The sequence below is a fragment of the Camelus ferus genome, chromosome 23 (genome assembly GCF_009834535.1).
Source record: "Camelus ferus isolate YT-003-E chromosome 23, BCGSAC_Cfer_1.0, whole genome shotgun sequence".
Taxonomy (NCBI): domain Eukaryota; kingdom Metazoa; phylum Chordata; class Mammalia; order Artiodactyla; family Camelidae; genus Camelus; species Camelus ferus.
In genome coordinates this window covers 17742491-17765190 of record NC_045718.1, presented here as the reverse complement: position 1 = coordinate 17765190, position 22700 = coordinate 17742491, and the positions used below count along the sequence as shown (strand labels likewise).

At 39.3% G+C, this 22700-nt stretch overlaps 1 protein-coding gene and 1 long non-coding RNA gene across 2 annotated transcripts in view; one reads left to right on the top strand and one right to left on the bottom strand.

Annotated features, from left to right (window-relative positions):
- Positions 1 to 1917, bottom strand: part of LOC102508849 (membrane cofactor protein) — a 40317-nt gene extending 38400 nt beyond the window's left edge. Inside the window, 1 exon segment of the mRNA XM_014555879.2 lies at positions 1679 to 1917. Coding sequence (XP_014411365.2) covers positions 1679 to 1799 — 121 coding nt within the window. The 5' untranslated portion in view covers positions 1800 to 1917.
- A 204-nt stretch (positions 1918 to 2121) lies between these two features.
- LOC116659423 lies at positions 2122 to 19197 on the top strand. Its single transcript, XR_004314808.1, has 4 exons — positions 2122 to 2656; positions 3395 to 3430; positions 8809 to 16205; positions 18938 to 19197. It is a non-coding gene; the product is annotated as an uncharacterized LOC116659423 (long non-coding RNA).
- The last annotated feature ends 3503 nt before the right edge of the window (positions 19198 to 22700 follow it).

Sequence of the window (22700 nt, the reverse complement as noted above, 5' to 3'; positions counted from 1 at the left end):
GCACCAAACTGGTGGAGTTTGGACTGTTTGATGAGCAGAAAAGTCTTCTCTTGCACCAGGCATTTTTTAAATGTTGTCAAGAGAACCTTGCTCCCTTCCTCCAGGCCTCTCTTGGGTTATAACATATTCATTAATATTATGTTTTGCCTACTGTCTGCCACACCCAATACATTTTAGCAAATATTTGATTTCCTAATGTTGCCTGGCACTGGGGATCTCACAGAGAGCAAAACACAGCCCCTGCATGTATTCGTGTGTGTGCACAGACAGACAAATAGTGAACGAAGGCTCATGAAAACAGGAATGGTGTGTTATTGCTCACCAATGCATCCTCATGACCAGCTCAGGACCTGGCATATAGAAAGCAAATATTTGTGGACTGAATGCTGCTAAGGAAAAATGCAGAATACAAACTGTATATGTAATTTAGGATCCTAAAACTAACTTGGGCATGGAAAGACATCTGCATATAAAGACAGAAGGAAGTTTACTAAAGTATTGAAAATGGTTGTCCTTTTGTAAGTCTTATACAATAAGTATGCTTTCTTTAGAATATATATATTTTTAATCGAAGTATAGTCAGTTATGTCAATTTCTGATGTACAGCACAATGTCCCAGTCACGCATACACATACAAATATTCGTTTTCTAGAATATATATACATATATATTTTAAAGTACTTATTCCACTCCATGAAACACAAAACAAACTTGGAGGTTTAGTTTATGAGCTGTAAGGGATAACCAGATGAACAGCATATGTTGTTCATTTCTTATGATATTCATTATACTTGGCTACCAGTGTTTTTTAGGTTGTTCTGGATATCCCCTCAAACACGACCCAAACGTATGAAAGAAGGAAAGCAATGTCAAAAAGCCATTTGGCTACAAAACTGAATACTGCCTATTGAATGAAAACAGGAAGATGAAAACTCTTGGGAAAAAAAAAACCCAAAGCCTGCAAATCAATGTCGATAATGATCTTGGGTATAAGGTAACCTGTTAAATTTAGTTACAAAAAGCACCTTCGCCCTTCCCAAACCCTATAAAATCTAGGATTCCAGAGCCTGCCGGAATGCTGGAGTGCTACCTGCACAAAACGTGCTTCCCATTCCAATATTAAGGAAGTAGTTGCTTCCTTGCCCCACACTCGGCAAGGCAGGGCTGGTCACTTCCCCTAAGGTCACACCCGCGTACAACTGGCCCCGGCTTCCCCAGCCTACCGAGCGGGGCACAAAGCATTACCCGGCCCAGGGAGCGCAGGGCAAACACTCCCACGGGCTCAGCACCAGCCTAGCAACATCCCCAGGCACCTGGGCACTCAAGAGCAAGGCGTCACCACCAGCGCGGGTTCCGTAAACACCCAGCAAGCTTTTGCTAGGGACCCAGCTTGGACCCGGTTAAACCCCAGGCGCGGGCACCACCAAGCAAGCCTTCCCCTCGGGTACTGTGTGGTACCCTCCCGCCACCACATCCCCTCAAAGCACGACCCGCGGACACTCTGGCTACGCCTCCTACCCCGACCCCCGGACGAACCAAGACCCGCGCGCCCGCCCCAGCCACCAAGCAAAGCTCCCCCCGCCCTCGCCTTCGGTCGACCTGCCTCCCCCGTCATCCCTCCACGTCCTCCGACCGCTCCAGTTCGCCCCCAGGGCGCACACGCTCTCCAGACTCCTACCGGAGAATATGGGTATCAGGAACATTGGGGCGTTCAAAAGAATCCCAACGAAGCACCTGGAAGAAAAGAAACTCGCGGGGCTGCAGGGACGCGCCTTGCGCGGCCCGCAAGACGCCGTCATTTTCGGGGTGATCAGCAGGAAACCCGAGACCTGCCCAGCAGAGACCCTTCTGGAGTCTAGTTCCCAAAGATAAACGCAAAGCGTCAAGTGCGTTCACGCGGACACGCCCAAGTCGTAAATAACTGTCCGAACGGGGTCTGGCGGGGCCAATGGGCGGGCTGCGCGGCGACGACGCGGGGGCGGGGAGGGGCGGGGCCCGGGCGGGAGGCGGGCACTCGGGGAGTGCGGTCCGCGCCGCGCCCCCTCCCTCACGGCCTGGCGGCCTCTGGCTCCTCCCTCTGCAGACCTACCCGGAAGCGCCTCGGCCGTTGCCGAGTAACTGCTGTTTCATGGCCGCTGAGTAAGCAAGGCTGTTACCACCCCACGCCGGAAGGGTGGGAAGGAAACAAGGGCTGGCGCTGTTATCATAGTCCCTTTTCCGGAACACTGACTTAATAAAGGGTATCGACTTAAAAATAGAATCCTAGCGCCCAGGCAGCGGGTCACCATGAGGCAGACACCCCTCAGGACTCCACTTTGGTCCTGGAGCGCTCCAGCCTGTCCGCACACCTGGGCCCTTGCTCAGTGTTTGGCATTAAGTCAGGCGTAATTCGGGACAATAGTTGAGATTTCCGTGGTGAGCGGCTGCTCCTGAAGCCTCTCATGGCCTGACGGATTTCAGAATCACGAGTGTTTTGGCCGTTGCTCTCCCAGCTGCTAATGTCAACTAGTCACCCCTGTACTCCCAGGAGAGCACCCCTGGGAAGGTGAACTATTAAACAACGCTTGGCCATTGGTATATTGGGTCCCAGCTCTATGGCCTTGTCTTGAAACAACTAAATGCTTTATTGAAGAAGAAATGTACATGCATGAAAAAGGTAAGGACAGGGGTGCGTTAAGTGACATGTTTCTAGAAAAAATGAATGTCATTAGGGTTGGGGTGGGTAGGAGTGGGTAAGAGTGAGAACTTTTCTGTTGAAACATCTCTCAAACAATGCTGGAAAATTAAGAATCAGTAAGATTTATTTGCATAGTTGTGAGTAAACCTGTAATGACTACTACAAGGTAAGAAAAGTAACATGACGGGTATTAAACAGCAAATCAAAGGAGTTAACATTTTCTTCCTATTAGTTGGCAAAGAATAAAAAATGTCAACCAATATGTGAACATATTGGGGGGGACCAGCACCCTCAAAATTTTAATTTTTAACGTAACTTTTTCGTGTGTTAGAAGTTTTAAATATACATAACATTCAAACTACTAGTTACATTTAGAGTTTATCCCAAAGAAATCATTAGAACTATGAGCAAAGATGTAAAATTTTGGAGAAAATATAAACTCTTAAATGTCTAGCAGAAGTATAAGGAATTTTTTACAGGCAGCTTTATGGAGTGAAATTCTGTGCAGCAAGCAGTGAAAAAATTTATTAATGTGAGAAACTACGGTGTATTTGTAAGTAGAAAAAGCAAACTCCAAATCAGTATGTTCCTTTTGCCATTACTTTTATTAAAACAAAAGTAGTATTTTGATACACTTAAAAAAAGATTAGAAGTAAATCAGAATTAACTAATAGTTGAAAAGCTTATGAGTATTTCATTTTTTGTGTGCTTTTTCAGTTTTCTGTTCTGATCCTTTGCTACCTTTGGAATCAGGTAAAGAAAAATTTTTTTTAAAAATCCAACGTGTATGTCAACTGCTATTTTATTCATAGGATGAGAATAGAACCTGTATCACAAAGGGTTAAGGTATGAGAGGATGGTAAGAAAATGGAAGCTTTCTGAGTAAACCTTTTAATGTGTCTTCCGCAATTATAGAACTTTATATATATTTAAACAATTTTATATCTGAGATGTACTAAAGATTTTCTGGGTTCAACAAACTTTGGAATTCCCTCCTCCTTTCAGTCCAACACAATGCTTAGATTCTTGACCAAGCATCCAAGACACTAAGTGTGGAGGCGATGGATAAAACAAACACCTTACTATCTTGGATTATAAAATCTAGAGACTCCATGATGACAATTAAGGGAGATATAATTAAGGGAATAGTGAATAGGAAACTCAATGAGGGGGAAGTATCATTTCTGTTAATTCTTATAGATTTAAAAGTGTGACATAACAACTGTTCTATGGCTTCATGTTGACACTTATTTACAAAAACAGAAGAATTTATTGTTCTCTGTTAACTATCTGTACATAATGTTATATGTCAGTTATATCTGAATAAAGTTGAAAAAAATTTTCCCATCTATTTCTAATCTTGAAAGTGTTTTTTTTTTTCTTTCATGAGAAAATTTAAAAGGAAAAAAATGGCTAGTGTTTGGTTTCCTAGTTACAGGTGCAAGATTAGATTTAAGAATTGGAGTTTTACTGGCACTTTGTTTCAGTCAGTAAAATTTCTATACCTGGGGTTCATCAACCATTCTTAATATAATTGAAGGCTGTCATATGGATTTCTTTAACTTATTTTGAGGCTCCATTTGAAAGGTTCTAAGCCTTGTTCCCTATGTTTCTGAACAAGCTCCATGAGGCAAGAACAGAGTTTTCTTGCTGTAGCTCCAGTGCTGAGACAGTTCTAGACCTCTACTAAGTGCATAGTAAATACCCATTAAATACTGAATGAAATAAATGGGTGTTGCCATCAAGTGCATTTAACATGTCTCTGCCAATCCTTCCCCAGCGTGGACTTACAAATGCTGGGGAGGTTCTGAGAGATTTTGATTTTAATAATTTTAGATACTAGGAACAAAGTAGGATTTGTCTCTGAAAGAAATGAGCTACAACTGTCTGCACAGAAATCTTTTCTAAATCAGGCACGGCAAGCTGACCTGTGAGGGGGAGCTACTGTCTACCTATTAGCCTCGAGGTCATTTTAGTGACTGAGTTCAAAGGGAGAGTAATGACTGTAAACTTCCTAAAGTCCTGAGAGGAATAGAACTCAAGAGTTAAGGCTTTGAGTGAAGTAGGGGCTTAAACACTAGTGGTTCCTCCAACTCCCCTAAAGATCTTGTCAACTGCCAAGAGACAATGAGGAGACAATGGAGAATATGCTTGTTTGTAGACCAGGTTTGGAGCTATGTGGTCGCTCTCCTGTAGCTTTAGGAATGGTGGTAGGGTGGAGGTAGGTGTCTGGCGATGTCATTAAACAGAAGCCAACTTCGTTAAATAAAACAGTGTTAGATGATATTTTGCTGCCTAAATTGGTATATTTACATTTTGCTTTTCAGAGGCAGGGGTAGCAGCAGGAAGGGGCTTTCCCTGTCATGGTGGTTTACAGGTTAGGTATTTGTGAAAACCTGAAAGAGAATGGCTAAACAGAGGATAGTTGAGCCATCTGTTTGATGTTGGTCCTGGGAGCTCTGCCACCTTTACTTGCATCTCGAAGGCACCTGCCAGACAGTTGACCTTCTTACTTAGCTGTTATCTCAAAGGCATTACTGTGCTATGCCACACCCACCACAGGGATTCTGAACCCAGCCAAATACAGAAGGGAGGGCATTTCTTAGAAGGAAATGGTATTCATTTTGTTTTCTCTTGGCTTTTGAAGGCTTTAAAAAGTAAATATATTACAAAGCCTATGCCACAAGATGAAATCTTTTATTCCTTTTTCTTTATAATGGTGGAGACAGAAAAGTGCATTTAAATGCCATAGACTTAAACTAACTTACATCTCACACTTAAGTGTACAAAAAGGCAAACAAAACAAAATAAAATTAGAATGTTAGCACTAGGAATAGCTTTGGAGATCAGCTGGTCCAGCTCTTGCTTTTCAGATGAAAAATGTAAGGCCAGAAGTGAGAATTGCTCCATGATACAAGTTAGGCAATATAGTACTTTACCCAGCATTAGCAGAAACAGTATTTCCCATAAGTAACTGATATAATGGGGAAAAACTCACCGATTTCTTGCAATTAAAAAGTCACAACCATCAAATATTTGTTAATCTTATTGCTCACTGACCCATTCCATTATGGGGGAGAAAAACAACATTTTTTCTTGTGATGGAGAATTTTAATTCTAAGAAAGGCCTATTTCCAAGAATTTAATTTTTAGGTTTTTTAAAAGTTATTTCTTCAAAAACCTAAGAAATAACGGAGAGTTACTGAAGTTTCAGCTAAGCAAAACGATTGAGCATTTTTTCATATATTCTTGGGCTACTTGCCTTTCTTTTTTTGGTGACTTGGGTGCATGTCCTTTGGCCAATACTTTGGAAGATTAGGGGAGGGTTAGTCTTTGAATTTTAAATTCTAACGAAGCCAACTACCCTTGTTTGTGATAGAAGTTGCAATTATTTGTCCCAGTTTGTCAGTTGCTTTTGTTTGTTTTCTTCCTCTTTGTTGCATGGTTTTAAATTGAAATTCAAATTGATGTCCAGCTTACTCTTTATATTTATCAGGGTAAATATGGCAGAATACAATCTAAAAACAACTATTAAGATCCAGAATTACACAGTCATCTGTGAATCTGTTGTGCAACATCCAGAAATGTCCTGTTATTTTTCTAGAGATCATTAGCAAGGCACGTAATATCATACCAAATACATTTTTGATCTACAAAGATGTGGACCCATTGAGACTCCAGGGCCACTCATTTAGAAACTATCAATATATGTTTATTAATTTGACAAATTCTTAAAAGCCGTGCTTTCTTAGTTCATTTAGTGTATTCTGAATCCATATAAAAATAAGCTAGCTACTTCTATGATAAAAATTATTCTTTTATTTAAATTTTAGTGTGTTTTTTGTATAGATCATAATATAAAATTTTTTGGAAATAGAGATTAGGAAATATTAATTTCCTTAATTTTCTTCTAGGCATTTTCCTTGACCCCTCTTTCTGTCGTCATTTGATGCCTTTTTAATAAACAGAAATTAATTTTTTTCCTGAAGAAAGTAAAAACTGATATAGCGTACATTTTATTCCAGTCTGTCTCTAAGGAGTGGGTTCTGTTCTATAAAAGAAGAAGAAGGTGTTTTTAAAAGAAAGCTATCTGTGTGTATATAGAAATATATATGAAGAAAGATTAGCAGAAAAAGAATTAAAATATTAACAGTAGTTATCACGAGGCAGTATAATTATATGTGACTGATTAGTTTTTCGTATCTTCCTCCTACATTTTCCAAATTCTCCTCAATGAGCCCGTTCCATATCATAAACATTTGAAAATAAGAAAGAAAAATGACAAACTTGGAAACAGAAATACTGTGTGACATCTTCCTTCTTTAAGTAATCGAGACTATTTATATATCCTAAGTGTATTTTTCCCGACTAGATAATGTGTGCTTTCAGCACAAGAGAAGAGAATGTAAGAATAACAGCAATCCAACCAAGAGAAAGGAGCTTCGCTAGATACTGGGGGAGCTTCAGCATCTTCAAGTGCACGAGTTTGAATCTCTGTGAAGTCACTTGACAGATTTTATGAGTCTCAGCTCTTATTCTGTTGAAATGAATTGGCCCTTTTCCAGACAAGATTTTAATTGAGGTGTTCTCCAGGATTACAGTAACTTTGTCAAGGAAGGACACTGAACTAACAGGATATTTTTATTTAGATGACAGCATGGTTGATTACTGAATTCCCCGGAATTTATTTGTTGATAATCACAATGCCAGCATTTCACATAAATTACAAGTTCCAAAGAAGTGTTTATTGCCCTCTGTTGTGGTTGCTATGTTGCACACAAGAAAGTATGGCGTAAATTGAGATACTGAGTAGATAAGAGTGAGAATAATGAATGACTTGACCTTTCCACGTTGCTTCTTCATCAAAGGAAGAGTGTTCTCAGAGCTGAGCAACTAAATAAAAAGAGCCTCATTTCAGAACACGTACAGGTCTCTCATAACACAGAAATTATTTCCTTGAGCCTCCTTTTCTTAATGATGGTTTTATCAGAAGAAAGTAAACAGGATCTTGGTAGTTTGGAGGTGAGTCAGCTTCAAATACCATATCCTCCTTCCCTACTCACAGTCAAGATTGAAAGAAGCTACTGTATAATCCAGGATATCAGTGTGGCTCCCTTGGCCACACTGAGGCCGCTCCTTTATTTTTAAGGATAGGAACACTGTCCTTCCACCAATGGACAAACCCTGATGAGGCCCGTCTGCTCGCCTGACATCCCCACATCCCTCATCATTGTTCTCCTACCTCACAAGACTTCCCAGCATCACGTATTACCTGCATCACCTTTGAACACTCTCATGTCCTTCAACATGGGGCTGTGTCTTCAGAGTCTGCTTCTTTACCTGTATTGCCCTCTCTGCCCCTGCACCTGCCCTGGGTAAACACCTTTTAAGCTCAGTACAGACTCTAACTGACTCCTTGTTTCTACCATATGTTGCCACAAATGATTAACTTTGCTCCTGTGGCACAGTGTGGTCAAACTTCCAATTTTAAAAGGAAAATTTGAGACAATTTCTTAAAGACTTACTACTTTTTTTATTAAAAGGGGGAAGGTAGTCAATGTGCACAATTTGAGATGCACCTTGATGTAAAATATGGTTTCCAAAAAGTTGAAGATAAATGAAATTCTGATAAGTTCATTCTCAAATACTTACTGTATACTTCTCATTTGATTAAGTCTATAGTCAGAAATTTGGGGAGAATTTAAAAAGTGGCCTTTACTCATAAGTGAATTTAGTATGGGAAAGAAAACACATAAGCACAAAGTTTGGTACCTTACAAGTGACTACTCAGTGTTTGAAGAATGAATGAATGAGCAAGCGAATGAATGTAATAGAGTTAATAGGTAAAAAACAAGACATGAGATGTCAAATACAATGGAATGTGTTTAGATAAAACTTGGGGGAAATGATGGGAGAAATGGTTGTCATTTGGTGAAAAAAAAATCAGAATTCAATGTTATATGGTCAATAGAATTTCAAAGTATAATCTTGCAAATGTAAAATACTAACTACTGGTGAGGCTTTTATAGGCAATTTTAATATTCTTTATATCTTTCTGTATTTCATATGTTTTCAATAATGAGCTCATGATAGTTTTCAAGAAAACAATTTAATTTTTTTTAATGGCATAGAAAGGAAGCTGCTGTGGGTTCCAAAGAAAGACATCACTTTGGACTGAAGCTTCTTGGGTGAGTGAATTCTCAGCTGGGTGAATGCAACCTAGACCGGGAGAAAGGTGGAACCATGTTTTAGGCAGGAAACCTGGCAGGAATGAGGCCACATCAAATGATATTTTAAGCACTTTGTAGAATATTTTTTAAATGAACTCTTGTAAAGACAACCATTTGACTTCACATTCTGCCATTGTTTTGTCTATTTATATTTGGTGGCAGCACGAATGGCTATGAATCAGTTTTGCACAACTTTTCCATCCTCGTACCCCGATAGCAAAGGAAAAGGAATGCATCACTCAGGAGCCTTGGAGGCACAACTTAAAGTATCCCTGAAAGCACAATATTCTCTGTCTTATTTATCTTAAAATATCTTGCTTCGTTTGGCTTCTGGTTCTTCACATATGTATTTGTGTTTAATACAGAAATACTGCTGTTTTCCATTTGAACTATTGGAATAACATGAGAAAAATATTCTAGAAAGCAATGCAATTTTTACTTCATGACTTCTGTATCCTATTGGTAATTTTGATTAGTAGATATCATTTACCACAACATTGAGACATTTAGGCTTCACAATGTGAGCGGCTTTGCACTGCAGTCTTACACAAGGCTTCCTTCTTCCCCTGCAGTGACGGTGTGAGTTCTGTTTTCTGTTCAGTGAATGCTCACAATTAGGAGAGCAGCAGTAGTTCTCAGGAGAGTATATGAAAACTGACAATAAGTAGAAGTATTTAATCACTTTTAAATGTCAGTAATAATAATCATGTATAAATAACAATAATTAACATTTTCTGACATTCATCATGAGGTGCTGTATTAAGTGAGGTAGAAACTACTATTTTCCCTACTTTACATGGAAGGAAAATAAAGTTTCGGTAGGATAAGTATTTTGCTGAGGGTCCCGTAGCTAGTAAATGAGTGTGAACACAGGTCTTACTAATTACAAAGCCCAGGGTCTTTACCTGGAGTGCGCCTCTGCCTCTTTGCGGGTTATTTAATGAGCACTTTCTTTTCCGTGAATGAGATGATGAGTTACACCATACCAGTTCCTTCAGGTTTCAAGTACAGGCTGGCGTTAGGGATTTAAGATTGGAACACAGATTGTTCACTCACTCCACACTTACCAGTGCTTCCTCATTCCTCAGGTAGTCTTTACCTTCTTATGGAAGTTAGCTGATGGCCTCACTTGAGACAAAGAGGAGACTGTGAGTCAGAGCAGAAGTTTCACAGCACGAGGAAGGGCAACACTGAGACTCATGCATGAGGAGGAGTAGAGGGGTGTACGGCCACGCGATACGGGCCTCCAAGGAGAAGAGACTAAGTGGTTCCATGACTAATGGCCTGAAAGTGGTCTTGGATGATGAGTGGTCCACGGGCTGTGAGAGGATGCAACCTTAGTGAGTATATGGTCAGGAAACGGTTGTGCTGTTGGTTGATGGCAGTTAATGTGAACAGAGGGTAATGCAGGAAACAGAGTGGCCTTAATAGCTTTGAACTCCATGCATAATTCCAATGAAGATTTAAGGCTTTGTCTGACTGTGGACAAAGAGGCTTTCTGTACAGAAATGGGAACGGATTAGAAGCAGAAACAGTAGGCAAGGATTAATGGGCTCTGAAGGGAGGAGTCAGTATTATTCCTCAGTGATCACGACTTTCTTGTTTAACATTCATCACCAATTACTGATGCAGTAAATACACAGTAAAATATCAAATGTGCAGATAATATTTTTTTCACTCGTGAGTTGTCAAGCTGGGGAGGTTAGATTGGAGAAAAAACTTACAAGTCTTGTGAATGAACCAGAAAGTTTTCGTAAAACCTTAATATGGACAGATACCGTTACAGAAATATTGTCATTTTGTTATAGGCTAATAACTCAGAACAGAGTGTAAGAGGAGAGATTGCGTACTGTTCTCTAGGATACTGGCTCAATATACCAGAGGAGCTAAAACAAATCCAATTAAATAGAGAAAAAAGGAATATTGAAAGAGAAAAAGGAAATGTTTCAGCTTTGTACAATACAGTTCTGGATCCTGAATTTCAGTGATACAGAATCAGGTTCCGAAATGGGCAACTACAATTATCAATGGAATATGCAGGTGGTTTCAAAATTTTGAGTTAGATAATTGGGACTAAAGCCCTAACTCTTAATGACATCGTACTCACGTGTTTAAGCAAGTCACTGAATTTCTCTATACCTCAAATTCTTCTCGGCTTTGGGAAAACAAAACTGTTGGGCCTCTCTACTGCACAGAGTTGCTTTGGGGAGCAAAGAAGACAGTAAATGGTAAAGCATTTTGCAAACAAACATGTTGACTCTTGCTCTTCTTATTATTAATCTTGACTACTGTACAAGTGGGGATCAAAAATCATTCAATGCAAATTATTTTGTGTGCCTGTAGGTGGTCCCTGCTCACAGTGGGCTCATTGTCCTGGAGGAGGGAGGTGATGAGGAAGGTAGCGGAGACTCAGAGGACAAGATGAGAGAGGATTTAATGAGCGTGGGGAAAGCCCACACAATGCGGGGGAAGGGAGGAAAGGCATGTGGTAACTAGACATCCTGCACCTGGGAAAGCTGAGGATTGAGGAGGCATATGAAATCATCAGTTATGTGATAAGAGTCTAAGACAGATCTGCTCACCAAGTTCAGTGTTAGGAGGTTAAAACTGTGAAACCTGGGGTGAGTTTAGGACAAGGTGAAGACGCACCATCTAACTTGGTAGAGAGTTGGGGCAGCATTCCCTGAAGGAGACGAGCAGCAGTTTTACCCAACAAAATCCTTCTTTCTCCCGATGCAGCAAAAGCCCTGGAAGGTATCACTAACTGATCACAACGCTGCTTTCTGCTGGATACTGACCGTCACCTCAGCGCTTTCACTAGTATTTCTAGCTGGTCCTTCCCCTGCTAGTCTCACTGTCAGGCCACCCACCCCATTCCAACTTCCCTCTCTAACCAGGGCATAAAAAAGAATCTCCTCTTTTTTTTTTTTTTTTGAAAAAGCATAAGCAGTTTGAAGACTTACTAGGAAATTAAAATGAGACGAAAATAGAAAGATACACACACAGAAAAGATCTCACTTTAAAAACACTCCTCAACGAGGCCTACTCTCACCACCGTGTTAAAGATGGTATCTCCCCCACATCCGCATGCCTGATCGCTCTTACTCTGCTCTATTTTTTCACAGCCTTTATCCCCTGTGATATAATTTATTAATTATCTTATTTCTAGTCTCTTCCTTCACTAGAAAGCAAACTCCATCAAGGCAGGGATTTCTGTCCATCTTCACTGATGGACACATAGCAAGCCTTAGAACTGCCCCTGGTCCAGAGAGGTGCTCCGTAAATATTTACTAAATGAAAGGTGTGCTGAACACCACTTAAGAGAGTTACCACAACGCGCAGCTTCAGTAGTTTCTGAATTGTCTCCCGGATCAGAGGTTGACTCAGCCTCGCCCTTCCAGGCTTGGCTTGGTCCTGCGTCTCCCACAGAGCAGGCCACTTTGTTCCACACAATGCCATCTCTTATCAGTCTTTTTGGCTCTGAGATAAACTGCTCTTCTGGCTAAATGACCAGTAAGTCTCTCACATGGCTTTTTCTTCTTTACCGTAAGGACCTTTGGGTCTTTCTCTTCTGTGAGGAAATCTCGAGCTGCAGATAAAAATAATCAGCCCGCCGTATGTAACCACACTTACTTAGCTGACTATCAGCTTCACTCCCGTGGACAATGTGACTGAAGGAGTCCTCGGCCCCATTGTTTCTAAAAGGAGGGACTCTGCATTCTGGTAATTTAAACTTAGTACTTCCCTCTAATTTTAGTGACGCATTATTTCTAACATGCAAATAAATGGCATTTTGTTATCTCAAGAAGTGAATCAAGCCAAAAATAAAATTTTTTTTAATGTTTTGAAATCTTTATGAATTATACCTACATAAGAGGTTTCATTATAAGTTGCTTACCTGTTTGGAACATTTGCTCCCTGACCTTTAAAATGAAAGAGGACCGTGATCTTTTCCTTTTTCCAGCCACACCCCTGGTTGCTGTTAGAGAAAATGTTCCTGCCATGGACATTATACTTTTATAGAATGTGGAAAAATCAAGAGGCAGGTTTTAAGAGATATAACACATGAAGAAATGGTGTATGATGAGATTGTTCAGATTAGGCAAGATAAAAATTTCTAAAGAAATTTTTTATAAAATGGTTATTGAATCCTATTTATGCTTGAGGATGACTAATGTGAGCATCACGTGGGTGAAACAAATCAATAGTTAGACTTGGGAATTTGATCATCCAGTTGACGAGCAAGGTCTAGTCTGTAAGGATGAGGAATGAAGTAGCTGAAGGGGAGGAGTGGGAGGATCATTTGACTGTCTCTCAGAGGAAGAGAGAATCATTTGCCCTGGATCATATTAACTGCAGACTAGCACAGAAATAGAAAATGAAAAGTCTCAACTAATTTAATTCAGTCTTAATTTTTCAAAAAGCCTAAAATTAAAAAAAAAAATAACATACATCAATGAGGAACATTAAGGGGAACAGATTATTGGCATGAGGACTTTGGCCAAAGTAAAGCATCAAAATACTTTTTTTTTGGAATGGAAGAGGGCATAGTGTATTTATATGTCAAGCCACAATACAGAGGACATTAATTAGGAAGGATAAAGATTTAATTTAATTTTAACTCTCTACTCATTATTTTACCTTGAAATTGAGTTCCTGACTAGATTGTTTGTGAGAAGTTCTGCTGTGATATTCTGCCTTTTTTTTTTTTTTGGAGTTTATGTTGGCATCCTCTGTGAAAATTCAAAACTTCGATTTCCATAAAGCCTCTCTAGGAGACTGTATTTGTTGGGAATGTTTGCTCTAGAAAACTGTTCATCTGAAGTTAAAAACTGTTTCTCATGAGTATAGAGTTTGCCCCACAAGCTTTTTAGCATTGATCTCATTAACGCTGACTTCACTGGTTTTGTTATTATTAAATCAACTGATATAGAAGCTGTGTGTGTTCTCTTCCCAGTCAAGATGTTGATTTAGTAAATGATGTTTATAAAAGATTTATTATTTTTTAAACACCCAAAGCAAAGTCTCAGTTCTTCCACGGTGGCTGCCTGTGGTATGTGTACCAGTGGGACACACTATGTACTTTAGTGCCCTCTAAGGGGTCTGTTTATAGAGGGCAGTGTCTGAAGTGTCCCGGCAAAACTCTGGGATACCAGTGTTCTCATTAATACCTTCGGAAAAATCCCTTCCTCCTCCTTTTTCTTTTGTAAAACTTGAGTCCTTAAAATTCTAAACTTCTTTAAAAACAAAGTTCTAAATGTCCTATATATTTATTTTACTGTAAATACTTTTCTATCCATAATGTATGTCAAAGCTCTTCTTTATAAAAATGACTCCATCAGTTCGGGTTTTTTTGTTTTTTGTTTTTTGTTTTTGGAGGACTTTCTTTCACTGCTCTTTGGCTTCCAAGAAGAGGCAAGTACAGTTTTTAACATTTTCTAGGAGAATAAGGCTGTAGTTAACCCTTTTAGGGGGCTTTAGAATTATCCAACAGGGAACAGTGAGGGGTAAGATAAAGAAGACCACAGCAAACAACATGCCTAGGTGGTAAAACAAGGTCACTGAATGCATGAAAAATACAACCTCTCTCCTCTTAATATCTAGTCCCATTAGAGGATGCCAATGAGGTTTTTTAATATAACTATAAATTCTGCTGTTAAAAACACCCCCACACAGGCTTATCTTTCAATTTCCCCTCTGCTCCTGATTTAATCTATCTAGCGCAGTAGTCTTATTACCACAGGGTTATAAATAAGCAGGGAGACAGCAGTTTGAAACCTTTGCCCAGAACAAGCCCTGGAGCCCTGGGCTCAGCCCTCCATGGTCCTGCACATGTCTATTGTGTGAGGCACATGGTGGACGCTATTCCCCTCACACAGGTAGATTCGAAAACTGGTCTTTGTGGCTTTCAATTTCTGTAGATGGTCACAACCACCATCCTGAAGACTATTATGTTATAAACGAAAGGGGAACTCTATTCCTCCAGCCACATTAAAACAGGAAGAATGATTCTTTTTTGTAATGGTTCAAACAAAGTACAGAAACGTTGTACTATGGCCTGAATTCACTATTATTTTCTTTCTAATTGAAATTACAGTGTAAGATGTTTTAATCTCTCTTTTTACATTTCATTTATTATAAGTGGAGGCTTACTGTTAAGGATGCTAGGGTTCCTTCGCAAACCCTTCATAAAACTTACTAACTGTGAGACCATCACGTGTTCCCAAAAGGAAGAAAAAAGCCACAAAAACATTAGTCTGGCACACAACATGATCAAACAGGAGCTCTCACGCCGTGACAGTTCATCCTGATTTTTTTCTGTATGCAATCTTAATTTTTTTCTAATATAAAAAGTCACTGGTTTTATTTATACAGTCTCATTTTGTGTATTCAGATAAGTCTGTTTTTTCTTTAAACTGTAATATTTTTGTCATAAAAATAACATAATTACAAAAGACTATAAAACAGAACAAAAGACAAATGTTATCCATAATCCTACTACTCATAAATGCTGGGTACTTTTTTGCCTTCCAGTACTTTTTTCTATGCATCTAAGGTTTACATAGTTATACAATAGAAATAAATATTATGACAGAAGCAAACTAATATAAATTATTCTAGTGGGTGTAACCTAGTGTACCCCAAGATTTCTACTGTAGAGTTAACCTGTTTCAAGTTTTATTTGTAATGAAACCCTAGGTCAAAATGCATGCAGTATTTTTGTATTTTGCATTATCTCATTCGGCTGGATTCCTAGGAGCACTGGTTGGCATGAGTATTTGTATTATTCTCTGCATACATTGCATAAATGTTTTTCAAAGGGTTTTTGCCAATTATAGTGGGTAGGACTGGGGCCCAGAGGTTTCCAGGGATGGTGCCAGCTTATTGGTGGGTAGACTGGGTCATGCCATGGTAGACATGTGGGGCTGCAGCTGTCCTGGGGCTGGTGTCCACACACTGGTGGGTGTCGCTGAGTCCTCGGGTCTCTGGCTGCATGCAAGGGCCATGTGGGTTTAGGGGATCTTCAGGCAGCCTACTGGGGAGTGGGGCTGTGTCCACACCCAGCTAGTTGCTTGGCCTCAGACCTCCCAGCAGTAGTGCCCGCAGGCCAGTGGGTGGATGCAGGGTTGGGTCCTGAGGCCAGTAAGCTAGAGGAAGGGAGTCCAGCATGGTACTTGCCAGCACCAGTGTCCACTGTGTCAGAATGAGCTCCTCAAAATGGCCACTGCCAGTGTCTGTGTCCCCAGGGTGAATCCAGTTGCTTCCTGCCTCTCCAGGAGAGTCGCCAAGATCAGCAGGTGGGTCTGACCCAAGTTCCTTTCAAACAACTGCTTCTGCCCTGGGTCCTTGGGTGTGAGATTTTATGTGTGCCCTTTAAGAGGAGTCTGTTTCCCACAGCCCTCTGGCTCGACCAAAAGTAAACTTCACTGGCCTTCAAAGCCAAACATTCTGGGTGCTAGTTTTCCTGGTGCAGGACCTGCAGGCTGGAGAGCCCAGTGTGGGCTCAGACCCCTCACTCCTTAGACAACCCCTGCAATTGTAGTTATTCTGGCATCTGTGGGGGTCACCACCCAGGGGTGTGGGTCTTGAATTTATCACGACTCTGCCCCACCTACCCATCTTGTTGTGATTCCTTCTTTATATCTTTAGTTATGGAAGGTCTTTTTTGGTAGGTTCTGGTCATTCTCATCAATAGTTTCTCTGTAAATAGTTGTAATTTTGATGTGCCCGTGAAAGGAGATAGGCTTTGGGTCTTCCTATGCTGCCATCTCCTACACTCAATAATGTCATCAATTCTGAAGTAAATTACTGACATCAACTTGGGCTTTTTGCTCTGCACACCCATCCATCTAGTATAAAGACAACCAGGAAAAGAGACGGCACAAGCAGGGCATTTTCTGTGGCATTTGTTTTCAGTGCTTTGAAAATATGCTGTATAAAAGCTGGGCTTCACTGATTCTCCCCACTCTCTGCCCCCTCCTCTCCTCACCATCCCACACTCCTCACTCCAGAAGGAAGGGTCATCACAATATCGCCAATCTCAGGATAGTGTGGTACATTTGGAACCAGGTAGTTTTGCCTCTGACATTCATAACAAGGTCACGTTCACAAGCAAAAGTGACTGTCACTGTAGAAATATGCAGGTTTCACCAAGATGTGCTGATCCTTCTAGGGAGTGGGGTACACTGACCAGCAGGACCAGAATGTTTGCATTTGCAGGGCTGCTCCAAAACCCGTTCCCTTGACAGGCACTTGTGCAGCACGCACTGGGCGCTCTCCCCAGTGAGGCTGAAGGTCATCTCTCTATCTGGGTGGGGGTCACATTGGTAAGATACAGTTGCCCTCGGTATCCACATGGGATTGGTTCCTGAATCCCCGTGGATACCAAAATCCATGGATACTCAAGTCCCTTATATAAAATGGCTTATATAGCGTTTGCATGTAACCTAGCATATCTTCCTATATACTTTTAAGTTATCTCCAGATTACTTATCATACCTAATATAATGTAAATGCTGTGTAAATAGTTGCCAGCCTGGGGTAAATTCATGTTGTGCCTTTTGGAGCTTTCTGGAGGTTTTTTTATTTTTTAATTTTTTGATCCCTAGTTGGTTGAATCCTCAGTTGGTTGAATCCTTGGATGTGGCATCTGTAGATACAGACGGCCTGTTGTACTTTTTTTCATAGGGAAGGTCTCCAGAGAAGCTCCTGTGTGGTTCCTGATAAGAATAGTTGGGGGTTTGGACAAAAAATTTCTGAAAAGAACGCAAGAAATTTAGGTTCCCTTAGAGTTTCAGTCAAAATGGTTATACAATAATTGTGCCCTGTAACTGTGTTATGAATAGTGTTTTTTTTTCTATAAGAACATAAGTAGATGGAATTTAAATATGCAAGGCTTTTTCAGGGAGGGAACTCACTTGGGTGAGACTTAAATTACAGTTTATTGCAAAAGTAAAAACTACCCTCCAGCTAGGTAAGTTTTTAATCAGTTTGGAATGCAATTAGGTTCGTTTTTCAGCAACAGTTTGATTGCCTATTTTTATGTCAGGCATCATAAGAGTCTTGGGTTGACAGTGAGGTACAGGATAGACAGGGTTTTGGCCCTCAAAGATCTGAAGTTCCAGGGAAATCTTTGTGAAGTTTATTAAATGTGAACTATCATTTTCAGCTGATATAAATGTTTCTTGATGACTCAAGATCATTAACATCAGGACCAATACCAAACATACAATAGTGTCACCAGAACACATTGATTCCCGTAGGACACTTCGTAGCCAGATTAAAAGTTACAGGGAACGCCTTTTTTTCTTCTTCTTTTGTTTTTTAATTCTTCCAAGCTATCAGCTGTCACATCTTGCTGCTTTTGGTGTATCTCTTTCTAGCAGTTCTTTCCCTAAAACTAATCTGATGCTTGTAATCTGATAATAATTTAGGAAGATACCCAAGCTTGTCAATGTGTATATAAAAAAATGAGGACCTTAGTATGTCAAACAATGATTAAATTCTCCTACCTGGATTTTAGCTATGTGTTTATGTTTTTCCAAAGTTTACCTATATTTATTTTCAACTTTTTGTGTCTTGGGAAGGCTGAGTTTGTTGTATATATGAATTTTATATGTATTAGTGTTCTTAAAGTTCCATCTTAATTCCATAAGATGTCAAAATAGATTTCCAACAAATTAATTTAATGAAATCCAAAGTAAAATATTTTTAAATATTTTTTTAAATATCTTGCCTTGCCTTAGTAAATAGAGTAGGATACATGAGTGATGTCTTGGTATATAAAATATTTTTCTCTATTTATCAATTTCTGAATCTTTGGTGTACTTTATTTAAATGGGTAGTTTGGAAATTTATGGCACCTCACCTCATCATTTCAAATATTGACTCACCTCACTGTACCATAATAATTTATCATAGAAATGTTTTTGTTCTCTGTAACACATCACTTTTTAACATGCTATTTTATATATTCTATTTTTAATTTGTTTACTGATTTATTTTCTTGTTTATTGTCTGCCTACCTAAGTACAAAATGAACTCCATGAGAGCAGAGACAAGACTTCTCTATTGAGCCCTCTCCCTATGTGGAACGTCCTGGCACATGGGAAACCTTCCTCAGTAAATACTATGGAGTAAATAACATGCTGAATAAATAGTTCAGAAATATGAGGGAATAAAACTTTAAGAGAGATTACTCCTAAATGGTGAAATAAAAAAGTAAATAAATAAATACATTTTGGTGTAACTGTATGTCATCTACTTTCGCCCCACATCTTCCCCACAAAATTCAACACCACCATTAAACTAATTACTTATAGATTAAGTAACGTGAATACATGATGTATAAGACCTGCTAGACCTTTAAAAAATTCTTCCAACAAAGGACCATTTACCAATAATTCAGTTAAATGACATGTGAAACACACTAGGAAAAAAAATAAGGGAAGACATCCAGGCTGCAGAGTTACTCTTTCTACTCACCTTCACACACAGACACATTGCTTTTCCAAAGGCTTTTCACTCCAGCCAAGACACGGTGCCTAGCAGAGCTGCCTTTTAATTGGAACCTAAGTAGAAAAGGGTAGTAAATGGGTGAGTGATGCCCGTCTCTCCCTTTATCTTTTCATTCATAGATGCTCAACTTTTTCACTTCAGCCTAAATACCATTTGGTTCTTAGGTTCAGAACAAGCTAAAAGTCTCAGTTCACTGGGGACCTGAATTCAATAGCTGGAAGACACTCAGAAGCCAAATTATTCTTAAGTATTACAGTATCCCGTCATAGTGTCACCTCAGAAGTCCCTGAACACTGAGCTGGACTCTTCCCTGTGCTCTAGACTCACACCGCATCCCTCAGACAGCCCTCTGCCACCCCTCTTATCCTCCTTAGTGGGTCTTGAGGAAGAAGAGCTTCTGATCTGGGTGAGCAAAGCAGAGAACACCTGGAAAGAGACCTGGCATTGTTCTTGCCACTGCAGTTGTAATGGCCAGAAAGAGGCTCATGCAAGTCTCTGCCACCCTGGAATGACCAGATTATTATTGGATCCTGTTGCCCCTTTGAAATCTGCTGATCATTTCTGGGTGGTAGACTTTGTAAGGTCAAAGATTCCTGGAAATTAATTTTTAAAAACAAGGAGTGTGGCTCTTTTGTGCACAAGCCACACATACTCCTTGCTTGGCCCTGCAATAAAACTTTCTCTGCTCAAAACAAAAACAAAAACAAAACAAACAAAAAAAACCCTACTATATTACTCGGTTTGCCACCTCCCGCAGACAGACAGTGCATACTACCGGGAGTACTAGATCCGTATGAACAGCTAATAATACAACCTGAAACAGGGACATTGGCCACTATGACCCCAGTGTCAGGTACTGATGCAAAGGTGCACAACAGAATTAAAAATACTTATCCATGCACTATACTAATTCCACTGTTGATTGCTTTTTATTTCCCTGAAACAACCTATGCCTTTGTCATAATCACTCAAAGTTACGGTTTATACGAGGTTCCACTCTTGGTGTTGCAAATTTTATGGGTTTTGACAAATACATAATGAGATGTATGCAATATTATGGGATCAGGAAGAATATTTTCATTTTCCTAAAATTCCTCAGTGCTCTGCCTGTTAATCCCACCTCCCACCTAACCCCTGGGCACCACTGAGGTTTTCATTATCACCATAGTTTTGCCTTTTCTATAATTAATTTTTTAAACTCTGAATTATTTTACTACGAATTTAAATAACAAATAAAAAGAATCAAATGACTTCCTAAATTATAACTATAATGGTAACTGAGCCCAGCTGACATCTGGGCAAAAAGGCTAGAAGGATTCACAGAAAAACGTTAACTATCACGAGTGGTAGAATTATGGATGGTGATCTTTTTAATCTTTGGGTTATGCGTGACTTCCAAATATGTCTACAATGAATATATATCAACTTTTACAATCCAATAAAATTCTATGTTTAATTTCTTTTTTTAAAAAATGAGGCCTGCTACAGAATCCTATCTGTGAACTACCTTTCATAATTTGTAGAATGTCTCTGTAGATTCCCCCTGCTGCTAATAGTTCAAAGCACATGAACCAATAGGAAAAGATAAAAATGACACCATATCCCAGCCCTTAATTCTCCCGTCCCTGGCCTTACTTAACGAGCTCTCCAGTGCCTCAGCGTGCTTCTCCACAATGTGCATGATGCTTATGGGGAAAGTTGTCTCATGGCTTTTCTTGAACGATGGTTTAGATTCGTGGGTAGATACTCAAATTTTCACCCAGGGGAGTGAAGTGGGTTCCAATAAAAGAACTTCACAGAGCTGGGAAATCAGGTCAGGAAAAATTACAACATAATCACTATTGTGGCATATTAGTTTCTTACAATATATTAAAAAATATTCACTTTTTTACAGCCATACAGAGGCTGGAAGCTGTACATTATACACAACACAAAAATTCTCGTTACCATCTGCCACCATATAACTTATTACAGTACTGTTGACTTATTCTCTATGCTGTACATGACATCACAGTGACATTTATTTTATTACTGAACGTTTGTACCTCCTAATCCCCTTCACCCATTTTGCTCATTCCCTCAATCCCCTGCCCGCTAGCAACCTGGAGTTTTCTCTCTATCTAGGAGTCTATTTCTGTTCTGTTTGTTCACTCATTTTGTTTTTAAGATTCCACACATAAGTGAAATCATATGCTATGTATAATCTCTGATCGACTTACTTCACTTAGCATAATCCCCTCTAGGTCCATTCATGTCATCACAAATGGCAAGATTTCATTTTTTATGACTGAGTAATATTCCATTGTACATGTATATCACATCTTATTTATCCATTCATCTACTGATAGACACTTAGGTTGCTTCCATATCTGGGCTAATACAGATAGTACTTCAGTAAATATAGGGTACGTATATCTTTTCTAGTGTTCTTAGTTTCCTTTCAGAAAATACCCAGAAGTGGAATGGCTAGATCATATGGTAGTTCTATTTTAAATTTTTTGAAAAACATCCATACTGTTTTCCATGGTGGCTATGCCAATTTATACTGCCACCACTGGTGAGTGAGGCATCCTTTTTCTCCATATCCTCACCAACTATATTTGTTGTCTTTTTGATAATAGCCATTCTGACAAGTGTGAAGTGCTATCGCACAGTGGTTTTGATTTGCATTTCCCTGATGATTAGTGACATTGACCATTTTTCATGCTGGCTATCTGTCTTCTTTGGGAGAATGTTCAGGTTCTCTGCCCATTTTAAAAATCAGATTGTTTGTTCTTTTGATATTAAGTGGTGTGAATTCTTCATATAGTCTGGATATTAACACTTTATTGAATATATATGATTTGCAAATATTTTCTTGCTTTCAGTAGGTTGCCTTTTTGTTTTGTTGCTGGTTTCCTTCACTGTATAAAAGCTTTTTTAGTTTGGTGTAAGTCCCATTTGTTTATTTTTGTTTTTGTTGCCTTTACCTGAAGAGACATCCCCAAAATATTGCTAAGTGTATATAATTTATAAATTATAAAAATAATTTATAAATAAAATAATAACTATATAAATAATAATAATTTATAAATATAAAATAATTTATAACATAGAATCATAATGTTGTACACCCAAACTGTTAATATTATAAATCAATATACTTTGATTAAAAATAAAAAGATGACAAGGACTGTCCACCAATCAACAACAAATACAACTAAGGGCATTGAGTCCTTATGAGCCCAAATAAGAATTTGAAAAATGAAAACAGCACAGAATGACCTGAGCTTTGG